Source organism: Sitodiplosis mosellana, unplaced genomic scaffold, assembly GCF_009176505.1.
Source record: "Sitodiplosis mosellana isolate CC-2019 unplaced genomic scaffold, AAFC_SMos_1.0 Smas_scaffold_7303, whole genome shotgun sequence".
Taxonomy (NCBI): Eukaryota; Metazoa; Arthropoda; class Insecta; order Diptera; family Cecidomyiidae; genus Sitodiplosis; species Sitodiplosis mosellana.
The window spans coordinates 10,907-25,152 of NW_022602398.1; the positions used below are offsets into that span (position 1 = coordinate 10,907).

Genomic DNA, 14,246 nt, shown 5'->3' on the forward strand with positions numbered 1-14,246 from the left:
CGTTACGGATAATATTTTCAATCTGTGGAAGTGGTGACAGTGACCCACGAATTTCCTCAAAATATCCATAAAAATTTCAAGTTACTTTCAAACTAAATGTCCATTTTTTCTCAATTTTTTAGACGTTTTGCAAACATCCCGTGGTTTTTTGTCAGTCGGTCACTTGTTCAGAAGTGACACAGGTATCTCTCTGGTTGCTGAATCTTTGCATCAAATCGCCGTCATTCGTTATGCATTGTGCCGAAACCTATTGATTTTGCAGCAAATTCTTATTGACTCCAGCGATCTGCCCATCGACACTTTGGAATATATTCGCTCAGATTGTATGCCCGAGACAGTTGTTTTCGTTCAGGCATACTATGTCATGGTGTGGATTTGTGAAACTTCCGAAACACTACCAACAACTGGAAATCTGTAAGATATTTTTTTTTTCATTTCGTACTTTTCGATTCAAAAGATTTGACTTCACTTTTACTTCTTTATCATAGGGATGCAAGCATTCAAAAATTGTCAACGCTGCAGCTGTCAGACTGTCGATACAAGAGTCGTCCAAATCATCCAACTACACTTTTGGAGCAATTCCTGCGAGGAAAAGGCTTGGAAGCCGGTGTTTGGATGTTACTTCAAGATCAATGCCGAGATATCACCGATTTCCAATGGAAAAATACACTGCTGCCGCTTGCTTCGATCGTCGGTCAATTACTGTAAGAAACTCTTTCAATTTGAATGAATATATTCGTAACTTTCTTTTGCTGAATTCTTCTTGTAACTGTTCTTAAACCATTGCTCAACAGATGGGCCGTTGATGGAAATTTCATTTTTGGTGAATGGTTGATTGGAAGCTGTCAACATATTTTGATCCAAGAATACGTTCGTTTGCTCAATAGCTGGTGTGAATGGAATAAATATTCACGTAAGTTAAATTTGAATATGGATATGGATATGGATATAGACATAGAAATATATAGATAATAATACGCATCATTTCCATTCAATCCTTCATTCAGGTCATTTCATCGCCGCTGTGTCGCTGCTCGATAACGGTGAACCGTACAAAGCATTCGATTTGTTCATGCAATGTGCAAAGGGTGTAAAACAAGAAGCGTTCCTCGTCAAAGTCATCCTACAATCGGCTGATGATTTAACCTTAAGTGAAGCTGTTACTCAGTACTATTTGCGTGTAATTCAGCTCTTTGAACAGTATTCATCCCAAGATTGTGTTATACAATTGGCAAAAGCGGCTATTGACGAGCTTGATCCATTAAGCCCTCAATTGGCTATGTTCCAATCGATTGTTTTTGCCAATCACTTAAGCCTAGAGCACTACGAAGAGGCATATCATTCACTCATTGCAAACACAGAACCCTCACGCCGTAAAGATTGCTTGCGTCAATTGGTTGTTTGTTTGTTCGAGAAGCAACGTTTGGATTTATTGATGGAGTTCCCATATTTGGGTTTGCAAGAAGAACTGGAGAACATTATCGAATCACGTGCCCGTTCGATGGCAATCGAAGATAATATCTACTACGATTTCCTTTACGCCTTCTACATTTCGAAATCCACAATGCGAAAGGCAGCGTCGGTTATGTACGAACAAGCATTGCGTTGCCAATTGGAAACGAAAACACTACCTGGCCTCGAGCATCGCTACGAATGTTTGTTGGCATGTGTAACGGCATTGAGTTTGGCCGATGACGAATATCGTTGGATTGCTCGACCGGTCATCAGCGATGAGATTCAAGACGAATACGATGAAAATGACATGGAAGTCGATGCCGAAGTGGTGCCAAAGCAAAAAGTAATTGTGAGCGAATTGGCTGAAATTCGAAGAGAATTGTTGTTAACCGATGCCATCATAACACTTGCTAAACATCGCAAGGAATTGAGCACCATTGTAAACGCAACTCCAGATGATGTAATTTCCGTTCTGTCGAATGCTGGTCTCTATACCGATGCCATTAAATTGGCCAATAGCTTCGAAAAACCCATCGCTAACATTTTACATGGGCTGGCATTCGCTTGTGTTCGTGCCACCGATGAAAGTTCCAATGACTCATGGGCTTGGCTTCAAGAAAACGATTTGGCCGACATTCCGCAGAAAAATTCACCCGGTGACATGGCCTGGCAACTACTACAGCGACTTATTGCACAGAATGAAGAGGAAGGTTTGACAACGCTACACAAAGCTGTTGCTAACCGACTACTGGGATTGGGAGAGTTTTTGCCACATTGGCTGTTCTTGTCGTATCGCAAGCGAAATGCATCGGAATTATTGAATTTGTACGTGACACATGGTCGCCTGGTTGAAGCAACTGATTTAGCCAAGGAGTATATTGCAGCGATGACCAACACTGGAGGCGAATACTTTGGCTTAAAGAATGCACTGCACGCAACAACATCAGCACTTTGTTTCCCTGTTAACACCGTCGATTCACTGTTACACAATTTGAAATTGAACAGCGATGAAGATGCAGAATATGCAGAATGCCATAAAGAACTGTCCAATGTGGTTAACAACTACCTCACCACAGCCGATCGCGTTTCGTTCGATAAAATTAAATATATTCGCGGTGTTGTCAATGCGGCCCGTTAAGTTTGGTGTTTTAAACTGAAGTAGCTTGTAAGATAATCTTACATTTGTTTAAGGAATTTTTTGTTTTTTCTTCTATGAATTGCGAAATAAATTATTCGAAATAGAATGAAAAGGAACAAGTTTTTCATTGTATCGTTTGCTACAAATAAACATTTTCTCTTCTTCTTCTACAAAAACTCACCTTGTGATTGAGTAATATCAAAACATGCAATTTTTATTCGAATATTTTATTATTTTAACATCAAATAAAGAGGAAAAAAATATATAAGGATTTAAAATAAAGGATTGAATTTAAATGTCCTTAATCTCTTGACCCAACAACGATAACTGACGCAAGAATTGCTTTGAATTGGACAGTGTCGATGCACCGTAAATTATACGTTTATTCGTGTTTGCCGTTTGTTTTTGCTGATAAAAAGAATGGAAACAAAGGAATTAGTTGGAAAAGGGTATGACCAATTGAATTTAGAATGCATAATCAAGTAGCATTAGACAATTCAAAATGGCATAATTGCATTGCAATTATTAATCGCAATCGCAAATACACAATGATTGCAAAATATCACTCACCTTGATAAAGTCAACAAGATTCTGGTATTCAATGTAATTACCACCACCAACAATAAATACGATTGCATCTTGGAATGGAGCCCGAGTTTTCGGCAATGTATCGCCACGTTTCAATAGTTTTGGATCCAAATAAAGATAGTCATCATTATCGTTACCACTGCGACAATCCATAAGCTGTTCCGTGATTTTCGTTACTGGTAAATTCTATTTTGGAACGACAAGAAATTGATTTTTACATTTTTTCTTTCAAAAATACTTTCATAAAACAGAAAAATGTCTGTGGATCGTAGAATTCCAATTTAAGTATACTTACGTGTCGTTTAACGACCAAATTCTTAACTCCTTCCATCACAAATGACGATCCTTGTGAAACTAATTTCGAGAACATGGAAACGGTCTTAGTGCCACCACCTTCGTACTGATTAGGTTGATTGAGTGCATTTGAGCGGTTCATAATACTCCTGAAATGGGAAAAAGTTTCTCATTAGTTCCAATGGTTGGTATTTGTGAAGAACGGAATTTTCGATTTCAGAAAAATTAATTTCGGAAATTCTACGATGAATAATAAAAATCGCAACAAAATATTGTAAATGGACATTAAAACTGGAACTCACTTCCAACGTTGAATGTAAGGCAGCGAAGATAGATCGCATCCGATTTCTTTGAGAATCGCTTCATATTTGGAGACTTCGCTTTCGGGCATATTCGGTGTACAAATGTAATAAATAATGAACAAACGCATTTTATCTTCGGGTTGTCCAAATTCTGAATCCTTCAGAATATCAATCAGCGGACGATCGAGTGTAAGTTTCGACATGATTTTCTCTTCAATTTCAAAGAACGAATCCAATCGCCTCGATTTGATGGAATTCAAAATGCAAGTGGCCACCTTAGTGTGCATGTCAATCAGGCGCTTCTTCTCCATAAGTTGTGGCAATGAATTCACAGCATTGGTCAGTTTTTCCGTATTATCATTGACCATTGCAAATGCAATTTCGTTCTCTCCATCAATGCCCATTGTGGTTTTCAACTGCTTGATTTCCTCTTCTGAGTTTCGATATTGTTCCAGTTCTTCTTGAATTGCCTCGGCCACCGTTGGGAACGGGCTACCTTTGTGAGTTTTCCAGAATTTATCCGAAATATCCAAATCGTACGACTTTTTCCCCTTTTGCTTGGCACCACCGTGCTCTTTGTTGTCATCATCATCGATCGCAACACGGTTGAGGGACAAATCAAGAACATCATGTGCCAATGCTTGATACGTCCAGGTGTGATGCAACGGTGTGGCCATATCGATATTACGATCTAGAATAATCAACAATGGTCGTTGAAAACTGAACGAACCGGCCTGTGTTGCGTCCATGTGAAACAAATTATTGCGTGCATCCCATAAATTCTCACGTAATTTCTTTTCCAACTTTCGAGCCACCATTTCAGCGGCCGTTCCCTTCAATGCTCGAATGATTGGCACATTCCCAATGGTCACAAATATGGAGAATAAACTGTCAACAATGCTTTCCATCATTTCCTCCATTTCGGTGTCACTGGTATTTGCACGATTGATCGAATAGTACGACAATGAGTCACTATTTTGATGCTTCAACACGAACATGTCATCTTCGAGTGTTATGAAGTTCACATATTGATCGTATACCTTGTGGATATTTGCCACACAACCGGCTGATAAAGCGGCGGCTGCGAGATCTTCAAGTTTTTGCCGTGAAATTGGTGCAATAAAATTCAAGTGATATACATCGTACAAGCTATTTTGGAAATCTTGGGCAATTCGACCCAGATTCTCGTCGGTTGGTGCACAGAAATATACTGCTGGCGCTTCAGGAATCGTATCACGATCGGAATGTAATTGTCTGTAAACGAATGAACGAAACGTCAAATTTGGTTTAATCAATGACAATTGTTGTGCATTTTTTTACTCACATATGCAAAGTAACACCCAGTTCACGAAGTTCACGGATGGAAATTAGTGGTGATATTATGTCTTGACCCACACGATCATAGATCAACACCTTCCAAACGGGCTCGGATGCCAATATTTTTGTTGTGCTGTTTACATTCAAATTTAGCATTTGCTTAATAGCCGCTGTAATTAATCGAATCATATATTTATTGCATCATTTCAGGCATTTACAAAAAGTTACACGTCATATCCAGTCCCTTGGAATTAGACTAATTCAAAATAAACCTCCAACTCACCTATTTGTCGGTCGCGTAACGAAACCATTTTTACAATTAATCAATTAGATTTCCCCGTTGGAAATTAGAAAATTGAGGCGAAGATTGATCAAATATAATAAGTTGATTAAAATGTTTTATGTAGGCTAGTTGTCTGTGGTAAACTAGTTGATCAGCCGATGTAATTCATTTAATTTCGGATAATTTTTTGACAATCACAAAAAGAAACCTCTTAAATTTTGATGGAATAGGCACAGTTTCCTTTGTGCTATAACAAATTACATGCGATTAAAACTTCTTTTTTTAATTCTCAAATAGAAACTTATATTTTAACAAAAAAAATATATACTGTCGACAGACAAAACATATCGTTGACGTTCCAATGAAACGTCACAAGTAAAACTGACGTCTACACTGCGTTTGGTTGCGCAACGCAATCAACGACCTAACGCACTATATCCTCTGATAATTGTGTGTTTATAGTACAAGCGACAATCTAATCAACTATTCGCATTTAAACTGAAATTTTCAACTCGAGCGCCTAACGTTTTTATGCTGTAAACAAATACACAACGAGAAACGAGGGGAAAAAAATCACATGGACTGTGCACATTGTATGAGTGGTATGTTGCCAGTATGGAAAGTTGGCAGCAAACGAAAGAACCGCTATACGCCTTTGGCAAATATATCTTACCCAAATCGAATGTGTTTCAATCGCCAAAATCAAGTATATCCATATATGTCAATTGAAATGCAACTGGTTTTTGGTACTCTTAATATAATTTTAATTGATGTCTTTCATAAGAAATTGGTACTTTTTCAAGTTTTGGCCACACAGAATTTTCATCTTTAAATCTGATACACAGCTAATGGTTTTTTTCTCTTCATTTATGAACATTGAAAGAGCTCGTGTCTTCTAAATCATAGCTACGTGGTAGGCTACGTGTTGTGAGTTTGAAACGGTTGGCTTCAGGAGATATATGGATTTCTCTAAGTTTTTCTATCTGCTTAAAGTCTATACCATAAGCACCATCCTCCCAATCTGTGCATTCTTCTGTCTCATCGTTTTCAATGGATTCCGCAGCTGCAATAGATTTTTCAGTTTTAGATGATTCCTTCAGTTCATTTATCTCGTTGCCGATGATGGATGAGTGGCTATCGTTTGCCAATAGTTCATTGATTCCTGCATTGGGAAAGAATGAACGATTTTGAGTTATTTACCCAATATATTTAATTTTCATGAAGCAACAATAGTGCAGCACCTTCATCACACGGTATTCCACATGATTGCATCAGTTTGGTCACCAGATCTAATGCATTCGCATCTTCATCCGTTTTTAATTTGTCACTTATGACTTGCATCTTTTCCACTTTATCATTCATTTCTTGCTTGAGTTTTTCAACATTTCGCTTGAGCTCTTTGTGTGCTTCATAAATTTCACGAAGCTCCTCTTCAGATGCCGGATGCCCATCAGCTTCTTCGAGAGTTTTTAAAAGTTTTTCGGGCAGTTGATCGATGTCTATGGTGGTAACAATGAAGATGATAAGTGGAATATAGCATTTTTTTCCACTATCTTATTATAACTTACATGCTTCGTATTCTTCCATGGTGTCGTTCAATGTTCAAAAGTGGAAGAAACAAATTGAATATTCTAAACTGATGTTATATTCCGTTTTACAGACTCCGAACAACTGAAACACGATGGAAATAATAACTCACTTACTTAATAATTCGAAAAGTTCATAATTATAAATGGAATTTATTCGAGCATTGCTACAAAAAAATCAACTTTTATCAATCGAACGAAATAAACCGTAATATTTTCTGCAAAATCACAGTCGCTCAACCATCGTGCGCAAATGTCAAATGCAAACGATTGCATTCCTTATTTGTAAACAAGCTGCTGATGTTAGCAAAATTTCATACATATGATTCAAATGTTGTCACAAATTTAAACATACCCTTGATTTGTTGGGACAGAGTGACAACATGCATTTTGAATTTCAACATATAATTTTCACATTGATTTGAACGAATTGATTTATTAAAAACACATAAACAACGGAGAAAAATTACACATTGAAAATAATAATTCCGTACAGAATGGATGTTTATTCAATAATTTCAGTGGTATTGAGGGCTTCAGTTGCTTCTACTTTTGGAATGAGCTTGATGTAGGTGCGATAATCACAGGCAAAGTTGTTTGATGACACAAGCAGTGAAATTCCGAAGTCTTTGCGCTCTTTATCGTATTCATTTCTACAAAGGGAAGAAGTGTGTTCAATAAATTGGACGAGAAAAATGAAAAACTAAACAAGATTATTGGAATGAATCCATACGTTTTAAGTTGATTTTTGGCACTTCTCACTGGCATCCAACGGCCCGTGACAGGATTTTCATTAGCTGTCATAACACCGCGCACAGCAAGGCCAACTCCGATTTCTGCGCACAGATCCGAACGCCATTCATTCAACATAACATCGGAATGACTGATGCAATCTATGGCACTGATGATTTCTTCTAGCCGCTGGAAGTGGGTAATGTAATTGTGGTGTATGAGATTTATCGATGTGGTCGGTTGAGTTGTGAGCAAACTGGTTATTTCATCCGGTGAATGTAGGAATGTTTTGTTGCCAAGTGCATCGGCTTCTTCTTTGTCTGTGAAATAGCGAAGAAATAACAACGGTTTTCTTTGGCTTAAATTTTTTTTAGCTCATTAACTCACATTTTGGATTGAAAACCCGACCGAGAGCGTGTAGAACGGTGATATTTTCATCAGTGCCTAAAGACTTTAATTTTGATTTAGATTTTTTGGTATTTTTGGTTTTCTTGTTAAGGTTGAGAGACTGGACTGGTAACATTGTGGAATCTGGAAGAAAAATCGACGTTTTTAGATATTTCTTTTTTTTTTTTGTTTCTAAAAAATTTACGTTCAACATTGTTCTATTCATAGAATCGATGGCATGGTAGAAGAAATTCCACTCACTTTTCTGAGATGCAAAATGTAAATTGATCACCGCACTGCGAATATCCCCTTGCGACGACAAAACGATCGATTCGATTGTATCTTTGCTTGGTTCGGTGTAGTATTTTTTGAAACCATTTTGCCCCATAATATCACAGATTCGTTTCAGTCCTTTCTTCAGCATTGTGTCAGCCACTGGATTGAAACTGATCGATGTGATATTGAATCGGCTTCGAATTTCATCGGTGAACAAATTGAAGCTGATGTTGAGCGTACGCGATTTTGTGTCTGCGACGATGAAAATCAATGGTGATTTACCGTAGCTGGAGTATCTTCTGCAAGTGGCACAAGGTTTAACATAGGAGAGAAAGACAAAAAATTAATTATTTTTCATTCTCTGTTTGAATCAGAAAAATATGTTCATGAAACTTACTCTAAAACTTCCTCAAAACTGCTCGGATCTTTGATGAATATGTTTGGAAAGTCTTCAACCAAAACGAGCCGTTTTGTTGCTGTATCAAATACCGATCGATATCGTGACGATTGGAACAGAAACTGTGTGAATTTGTCGATTTGGCTTTCCGAAAATGTCACTTTATCATTGTCAGTTCGATCATAACGCGGATGTTCCAGATCCATTGGAGTGACCCATTCACTGATTGTGTATCCAAATTCCTGAGCAATGATTTTGATTGTAGCCGATTTGCCGCTGCCACTTGGCCCAGTCACCAAAACGATAGGTGCAGCATTTTTCATTCGTTTGTCTTTAATCACTCGAAACCAATCCTCAACTTCGGCGACTTTTTTCGCATGTATGGCGAGGTCCACTTTGGTGCGTGGTGCAAAATTCTCAATCCAATTCGATGATTTGAAATCGGTATGAATCATGGTGACTTCAGCCGTGGGTTTCTGAATTTCAGCAGTCGTTTGATTGTTGTTGTCCAGACTCGATAAATCCAATTCGCTAAAATTAATCGAATCATCCTCGTTCGAAAACACACTCTGCATCTTCGGCCGTTTTTGTGTGTTCACTGCAGGGGATTGTGGCGCATCAAACGCTGATTTGAACCACTTTTTCTATACGAATATTTTATTTTCAATTAAAAACGAAAAAATACTTCAACTTCGTTATGAATTGTTGTTATTTTACCTGCTTTGTGGCCATTTTCACTGAACTTTTCTCGGAATAAACAATTTCAAGGGAATTTTATGCTGCGCTCTATCCAATCAACTGTTGAATGCGTTGACATTCAATTTTTGACTGAATGTCCATTGGCATTGACTCTGTAACAACGTTTGACAGATCGCTTTGTTCGATTCACTATGGTGTTTTAGTGAACGCACCCTTACTCTAGCGTATTATGTCAGTCAGTCAGTGTCTCAAGTGAAGGAATGAGAATAACACGCACAATGGTTTATTGTACAACAATGAACGAAAAAACATTGAAAACAAAATAAAAGAAAGTCGAATCGCGATTTTCGATCTTTGAATATTGAATAGTGGCAACGCAAGCAATCGAATTTTATTCATGCTTTTATTTCTTTATCTAAACAATTGTCTAAGATAAACAAATGTGTCTTGTGTGTGTCAGATCTGCATTTATCGTAAATGAGTAATCAGTGTATTTTTAGTATTGAAATATCGAATTTAGGAGAGAATAATCGTCACAAATTGCAAAAAAAACACGTATTCCCAGTTAAACAGTGCTGATCGAAGCAAATAATCAACTTGTATAATTTGTTTGAAAGTAAATTACGAAACAAAAACTATTTAGTTCACAAAAAAATGAAAATCAACGAGAAGAATTTGTGTTATTTTGCGACATCGCCGCCAATCGATCTAGAGGGCTGGCTTCAGAAGCGTGGTGAAGTGAATAAATCATGGCAACGGCGATATTTTGTACTTAAAGGCAATTTACTGTTCTACTTTGAGAAGAAAGGTGACCGTGAACCGATTGGAGTAATCATTTTAGAAGGATGTACAATAGGTTTGTTGCGTACAATTTGTGTGTGTATGTTTGCATTTGCCCTGCCTTTCACAACCAACATCATATGATTGAAATTTGTTTGTCTTCGTTTTTTTGTTATTGTTTGGCTTTTAGAACTGGCTGAAGAGGCTGAACATTATTGTTTTCAACTTATATTCCACGGCATAAACAATCGAACGTATTATCTGAGTGCAGAGACACAAGAAATGTGAGTCTTAAAAATATAACTCAAGGTAAAGAAAACCTTCTAATGAACGTTTTGTTTGTGTGTGTATGGGTGTGATGATTTACAGAATGGAGCAATGGATGAGAGCATTGACGTGTGCCGGTTATGAATACATGAAATTGATGGTTGCAGAACTGCAGCGACAGCTGAACGAAATCGAAAAGTCGAAGGGTAAAGAAGACTAATTAAAACTCCTACAATTCCCTGCTGATTGTTCCGTCCAACTAGCTAGCGAATTAAAATTTTTGTATATACATATTGAAATTGTTATGTCTTTTGTGCTTTGTTCCCATTGATTTTCCTTTGCTTAATTAAATATTCGCTGTAAATTGCACGGCATTTGGTCAATTTAAGCTATTTTTGACTGGTTTTGTTCACTTCATTTCGTATCAAATTGAAATACACGATCTATTTATAGATTCAACAAATTGTTCGATCGAATCGGTGCCGAAGCCACCGCCGCGACGTAATCAACGCGAAAATCCATTTGATCGGCCAGCACGACCAGCACCTCCACCTCCAAAATGTGTAACTGCACCGAACTCAAACCCAAATACTCAAGGTAAAGAAAAGAAACAGCAATTGCACTTAAATCATCTTAATTAAACCACTGGTTTTGATAATTGCCTTAATTTATTCATCACTTGGCTTAAATGAGTGCGTGTTCATGTTGTTAAATTATCTGTGTCTATTTTTTTTTTTCTTTCTTTCTTTCTTTCTATTTACTTTTCTGCAAAACAAACTCTGTGGCTCGTCTGCGTGTATGCGTTCCCCCCAAATATAACCGCAAATGCAAAATGTGATTGTAACCAAAAACGAATATATGTTTCTATCTGAACAAACATGCACAAAATACTTATAGCTTCTAACGGTGGTGGGATGGGTTCCAAATCGGCAACATCATCGTCGTCGTCGTCGTCGTCGTTGCAGCAATCATTTGCTAACCGATCACCGGTCGGTTGTGGTGACCCTCCATCCAATCTAACTGCATCCAGCGACAGTAAGCTGAAATCTCACACCGAGTTCAATTTTCAAACGGTGCATGAGGCCTTTGGCCGTGAAATTGAGCAAGACCTAAAAGAACGACGACGACTTAAAGAACTAGCACAACAACCATTGATTCAATTCTAAAATGAAAATTTAAGTAGTTTTCCCCCCGATATAATAATAATAATGATAACAGTTACTACCTACTTGATATAGCATATACTGTAATGTTAATGAATATGCAAAGCATGTGATGGAATTTTCAAATTTGGTTGCATGATGATCATATATGTTTCATTTGCTCTTTTTTTGTATTTGGTATTAAAAATGGAAATTAGCTTTTAAGGATGAATTATTCTTCTTTTTTTTTCGTTGTAAAATTTATTTTCGAAAGAAAAGTCCGTTGTCAATGATGCTTGGATTATATTAAACCTGTAACACAATTGTGTTGCTGAGAATAGAAATGGCAATGCAGTACAGTGTTTGAACTGAATCGCAGCATGAAACTTTTTATGTAGCATGAAAAATGGGAATTTCGATGGTGGTTTTTTTTGTATTTTCCGCGAAAAAGAGTCATCTTCAACAAATGTCATTGGTCAAGTTCTAAAACTTCACTGAATACATTAACTCATTATCGCTTATCATTTCCGCAGAAATGATAACACAGAAAACCACATTCGAAATTCCCATTTTTTATACTGCATGCATAAAATTGAAGCGATGATTCATGTTGCGTTTTTAAGAAACATATTTCATGTTGCACTTCAGTTCAAACACTTCTGTATTCCCATTTTGTTTATTAACAACACAATTCTATATCTAATAACTACATTATGAATGAATACCTCATATCATCATTTGCTGTACTTCATTTAAAAGGGATCTTGAACATAATTAATTACAATTTTTTATAGAATCGATACATAAAATAGAATTTAATGAACAGAATAAGGCCACATTGATGGAGTCGCATTTTTGATGTTGAAATCGTTTCCTTCACAACCATTCATCAATCATCCAGTTTTATTTTGTCCAGCGCATTGTTTTTTTTCTGGAAGCTATTTACGACAACGATTCACAGGTTCTACTCCTTTCTTCCCCCCCCAATAAAATGATGTCAATTGTTGAAAACGATGCTACCAGCTTTAGGTTCATTTAATCGAAACACAGTTGAGATTTTGATGCAAATATTTTTTTTTCGGGCAAATGAATGAAAAATTTGATATGTTGACGAAATTTAGTTTTTTCAGAAAATAAAATTGTATGAAGGCTAATATGACGGGAAAAAATAATTAGCTAAAATATCTGAATTTTGATTTATTTTCACGAAGTCTCAACTGTGTGTGTGTAGAATAAAAACAAGACATGTGACAAGTAAAATCATTTCATGACGAAAAAATGTATATTTAAAACATATTGTTAAAACATGCGGAACATAATTTCAGTCTTATCAACGAATTTGTTGTCCGAAGTAGACAGTTATGAGATCAATTAATTTATTATCGATTTGTGAATAATAAAAAAAAAACAAATAAATTGTATCAAGGAATCATAAAATGAAAATCCTTTTGTTTGATTTCATTTCAGCTGAGAAAAAAATCTGAAAATAGGATAAGTAGCTGAAATAATTTAGAAATAAATAGTCTTACCTCCGTAAGACGAACTTTTCCGCACCATTTTCATAGCGTTCAGCTTTTATTCAGATTTAGCCTAGGAAATTTATAAGAATTTTCAGAAAAAAACAACAGTACGTTCATGTATTTTATGGAAAATTGCATTATGATTCCGAAAATCTTGATGATGATTTCATATTCAAATGAAATAAAACGTCTGATTGTCTTTATTGTCGTCTGAATACTGAAAAAAATGGAACAAAATGTGACGAGTTGAAAAAAATACCATTTAAAAACAAACCACATTTTTCTTGACCAAAATCATAACGCGTCTTTCTTTTACATTGTATTTTGTATATGGCAGCCCTTTGAATCCATAGAACAACATGAATGAGCGAAGGAGTGATTTGAAACTCTCATACAAAAGCGCGATTTTTAACATAATAAAGAACAAAAAATGCAAGAAATTTTGAATTATTATACCGATTTGATACGAAAAAGGTAGGTTAGCAGGTGCTAGGTTCTTCCTGGGCCCTTATTAATTTGATCAAATAAATCGAGTGGGAGTGATGAAATTCACCTGGGGAGCCTATTTTGGGTACCTTCCGAACAAAAGTTCGATTTTTCAAGGAATTTTGAACTAACATACCGATTTAATACCAAAAAGGTGGGTTAGCGGGTGCTAGGTTGTTCCGGGGCCCCTATTATTTTGATGAAATAAATCGGGTGGGCATGATAAAACCCACCTGGGAGCCTATTTTGGGTACCTCCCGAACAAAAGTTCGATTTTTTGAAGGTTTTTCATAGGCTAGGTATCCTAGGGTACATCTGGGGTGGCTGAAAATTTAATGGTTTTCAAGTCTAACGAAGCACAAACGTTTGGTACTTGCAGAATTTCATTTCCTATTCTGGTGTTTGAGCAATCGCGCTAAAAAAAAATTTGCGTACAGCGTACAGGGTACGACACACCCACATTAACATAGCAAAATAACCACTGTATCGTGCTTTTTGGTTTCGAAAATGGATAGAAAAATGGTTTTTCGGGGTACCTAGGTTTTGAAGTGATTACAATACTTTTACACACGACATGGGCGTGCGGAAAAGTAACAA

General features: G+C 36.6%; 5 protein-coding genes across 8 annotated transcripts in view; 2 read left to right on the top strand and 3 right to left on the bottom strand.

Moving 5' to 3' along the window:
* The window catches only part of LOC129580216 (nuclear pore complex protein Nup160 homolog), an 11,019-nt gene extending 8,314 nt beyond the window's left edge, over positions 1 to 2,705 (top strand). For both annotated transcript variants that reach the window (XM_055470433.1, XM_055470434.1), the window contains 4 exons: positions 123 to 414; positions 489 to 704; positions 795 to 913; positions 1,008 to 2,705. In XM_055470433.1, coding sequence (XP_055326408.1) covers positions 123 to 414; positions 489 to 704; positions 795 to 913; positions 1,008 to 2,593 — 2,213 coding nt within the window. In that variant the 3' untranslated portion in view covers positions 2,594 to 2,705. The remainder of the gene's footprint in view (positions 1 to 122; positions 415 to 488; positions 705 to 794; positions 914 to 1,007) is intronic.
* Positions 2,706 to 2,781: 76 nt separating this feature from the next.
* On the bottom strand, positions 2,782 to 5,853 carry LOC129580217 (protein sly1 homolog). The gene is made up of 6 exons (XM_055470435.1): positions 5,378 to 5,853; positions 5,102 to 5,264; positions 3,778 to 5,031; positions 3,477 to 3,624; positions 3,164 to 3,367; positions 2,782 to 3,001 (listed from the first exon to the last, which is right to left on the bottom strand). The coding sequence occupies exons 1-6, from the start codon at positions 5,403 to 5,405 to the stop codon at positions 2,885 to 2,887; spliced, it is 1,914 nt and encodes a 637-aa protein (XP_055326410.1). The 5' UTR covers positions 5,406 to 5,853; the 3' UTR covers positions 2,782 to 2,884.
* Positions 5,854 to 6,117: 264 nt separating this feature from the next.
* Positions 6,118 to 7,246, bottom strand: LOC129580215 (uncharacterized). Of its 2 annotated transcripts, XM_055470432.1 has the most exons (4): positions 7,171 to 7,246; positions 6,946 to 7,048; positions 6,619 to 6,876; positions 6,118 to 6,539 (listed from the first exon to the last, which is right to left on the bottom strand). In XM_055470432.1, the coding sequence occupies exons 2-4, from the start codon at positions 6,962 to 6,964 to the stop codon at positions 6,241 to 6,243; spliced, it is 576 nt and encodes a 191-aa protein (XP_055326407.1). In that variant the 5' UTR covers positions 6,965 to 7,048; positions 7,171 to 7,246; the 3' UTR covers positions 6,118 to 6,240. The 2 variants fall into 2 exon arrangements, with proteins under 2 accessions (XP_055326407.1, XP_055326406.1); XM_055470431.1 differs by having other exon boundaries at positions 6,946 to 7,232.
* Positions 7,247 to 7,379: 133 nt separating this feature from the next.
* LOC129580213 (cell cycle checkpoint protein RAD17-like) lies at positions 7,380 to 9,611 on the bottom strand. The gene is made up of 6 exons (XM_055470427.1): positions 9,473 to 9,611; positions 8,756 to 9,399; positions 8,344 to 8,657; positions 8,083 to 8,226; positions 7,697 to 8,015; positions 7,380 to 7,616 (listed from the first exon to the last, which is right to left on the bottom strand). The coding sequence occupies exons 1-6, from the start codon at positions 9,485 to 9,487 to the stop codon at positions 7,469 to 7,471; spliced, it is 1,584 nt and encodes a 527-aa protein (XP_055326402.1). The 5' UTR covers positions 9,488 to 9,611; the 3' UTR covers positions 7,380 to 7,468.
* Positions 9,612 to 9,688: 77 nt separating this feature from the next.
* Positions 9,689 to 13,086, top strand: LOC129580214 (sesquipedalian-1-like). Of its 2 annotated transcripts, none has more exons than XM_055470429.1 (5): positions 9,689 to 10,310; positions 10,425 to 10,518; positions 10,604 to 10,707; positions 10,955 to 11,098; positions 11,399 to 13,086. In XM_055470429.1, exons 1-5 carry the CDS (start codon positions 10,109 to 10,111, stop codon positions 11,665 to 11,667), a joined length of 813 nt encoding a protein of 270 aa, XP_055326404.1. In that variant the 5' UTR covers positions 9,689 to 10,108; the 3' UTR covers positions 11,668 to 13,086. The 2 variants fall into 2 exon arrangements, with proteins under 2 accessions (XP_055326404.1, XP_055326405.1); XM_055470430.1 differs by having other exon boundaries at positions 9,693 to 10,310; positions 12,438 to 13,086.
* The last annotated feature ends 1,160 nt before the right edge of the window (positions 13,087 to 14,246 follow it).

What these genes read in the sequence shown, in the direction of transcription:
- LOC129580217 (XM_055470435.1), bottom strand. Translation starts at nt 5,405, where the DNA reads ATGGTTTCGTTACGCGACCGACAAATAG. An exon ending in CTGGGTGTTACTTTGCATAT is followed by an intron (nt 5,032 to 5,101) that starts GTGAGTAAAAAA and finishes ATTCGTTTACAG; the next exon opens with ACAATTACATTCCGATCGTG. An exon ending in ATTTGGTCGTTAAACGACAC is followed by an intron (nt 3,368 to 3,476) that starts GTAAGTATACTT and finishes GTTCCAAAATAG; the next exon opens with AATTTACCAGTAACGAAAAT.
- LOC129580215 (XM_055470432.1), bottom strand. An exon ending in TGGAATACCGTGTGATGAAG is followed by an intron (nt 6,540 to 6,618) that starts GTGCTGCACTAT and finishes TTCCCAATGCAG; the next exon opens with GAATCAATGAACTATTGGCA.
- LOC129580213 (XM_055470427.1), bottom strand. An exon ending in AGTTTTGAGGAAGTTTTAGA is followed by an intron (nt 8,658 to 8,755) that starts GTAAGTTTCATG and finishes TGCCACTTGCAG; the next exon opens with AAGATACTCCAGCTACGGTA. An exon ending in GCCAAAAATCAACTTAAAAC is followed by an intron (nt 7,617 to 7,696) that starts GTATGGATTCAT and finishes TTCCCTTTGTAG; the next exon opens with AAATGAATACGATAAAGAGC.
- LOC129580214 (XM_055470429.1), top strand. Translation starts at nt 10,109, where the DNA reads ATGAAAATCAACGAGAAGAATTTGTGTTATTTTGCGACATCGCCGCCA. An exon ending in AGTGCAGAGACACAAGAAAT is followed by an intron (nt 10,519 to 10,603) that starts GTGAGTCTTAAA and finishes GATGATTTACAG; the next exon opens with AATGGAGCAATGGATGAGAG. An exon ending in CTCAAACCCAAATACTCAAG is followed by an intron (nt 11,099 to 11,398) that starts GTAAAGAAAAGA and finishes AAATACTTATAG; the next exon opens with CTTCTAACGGTGGTGGGATG.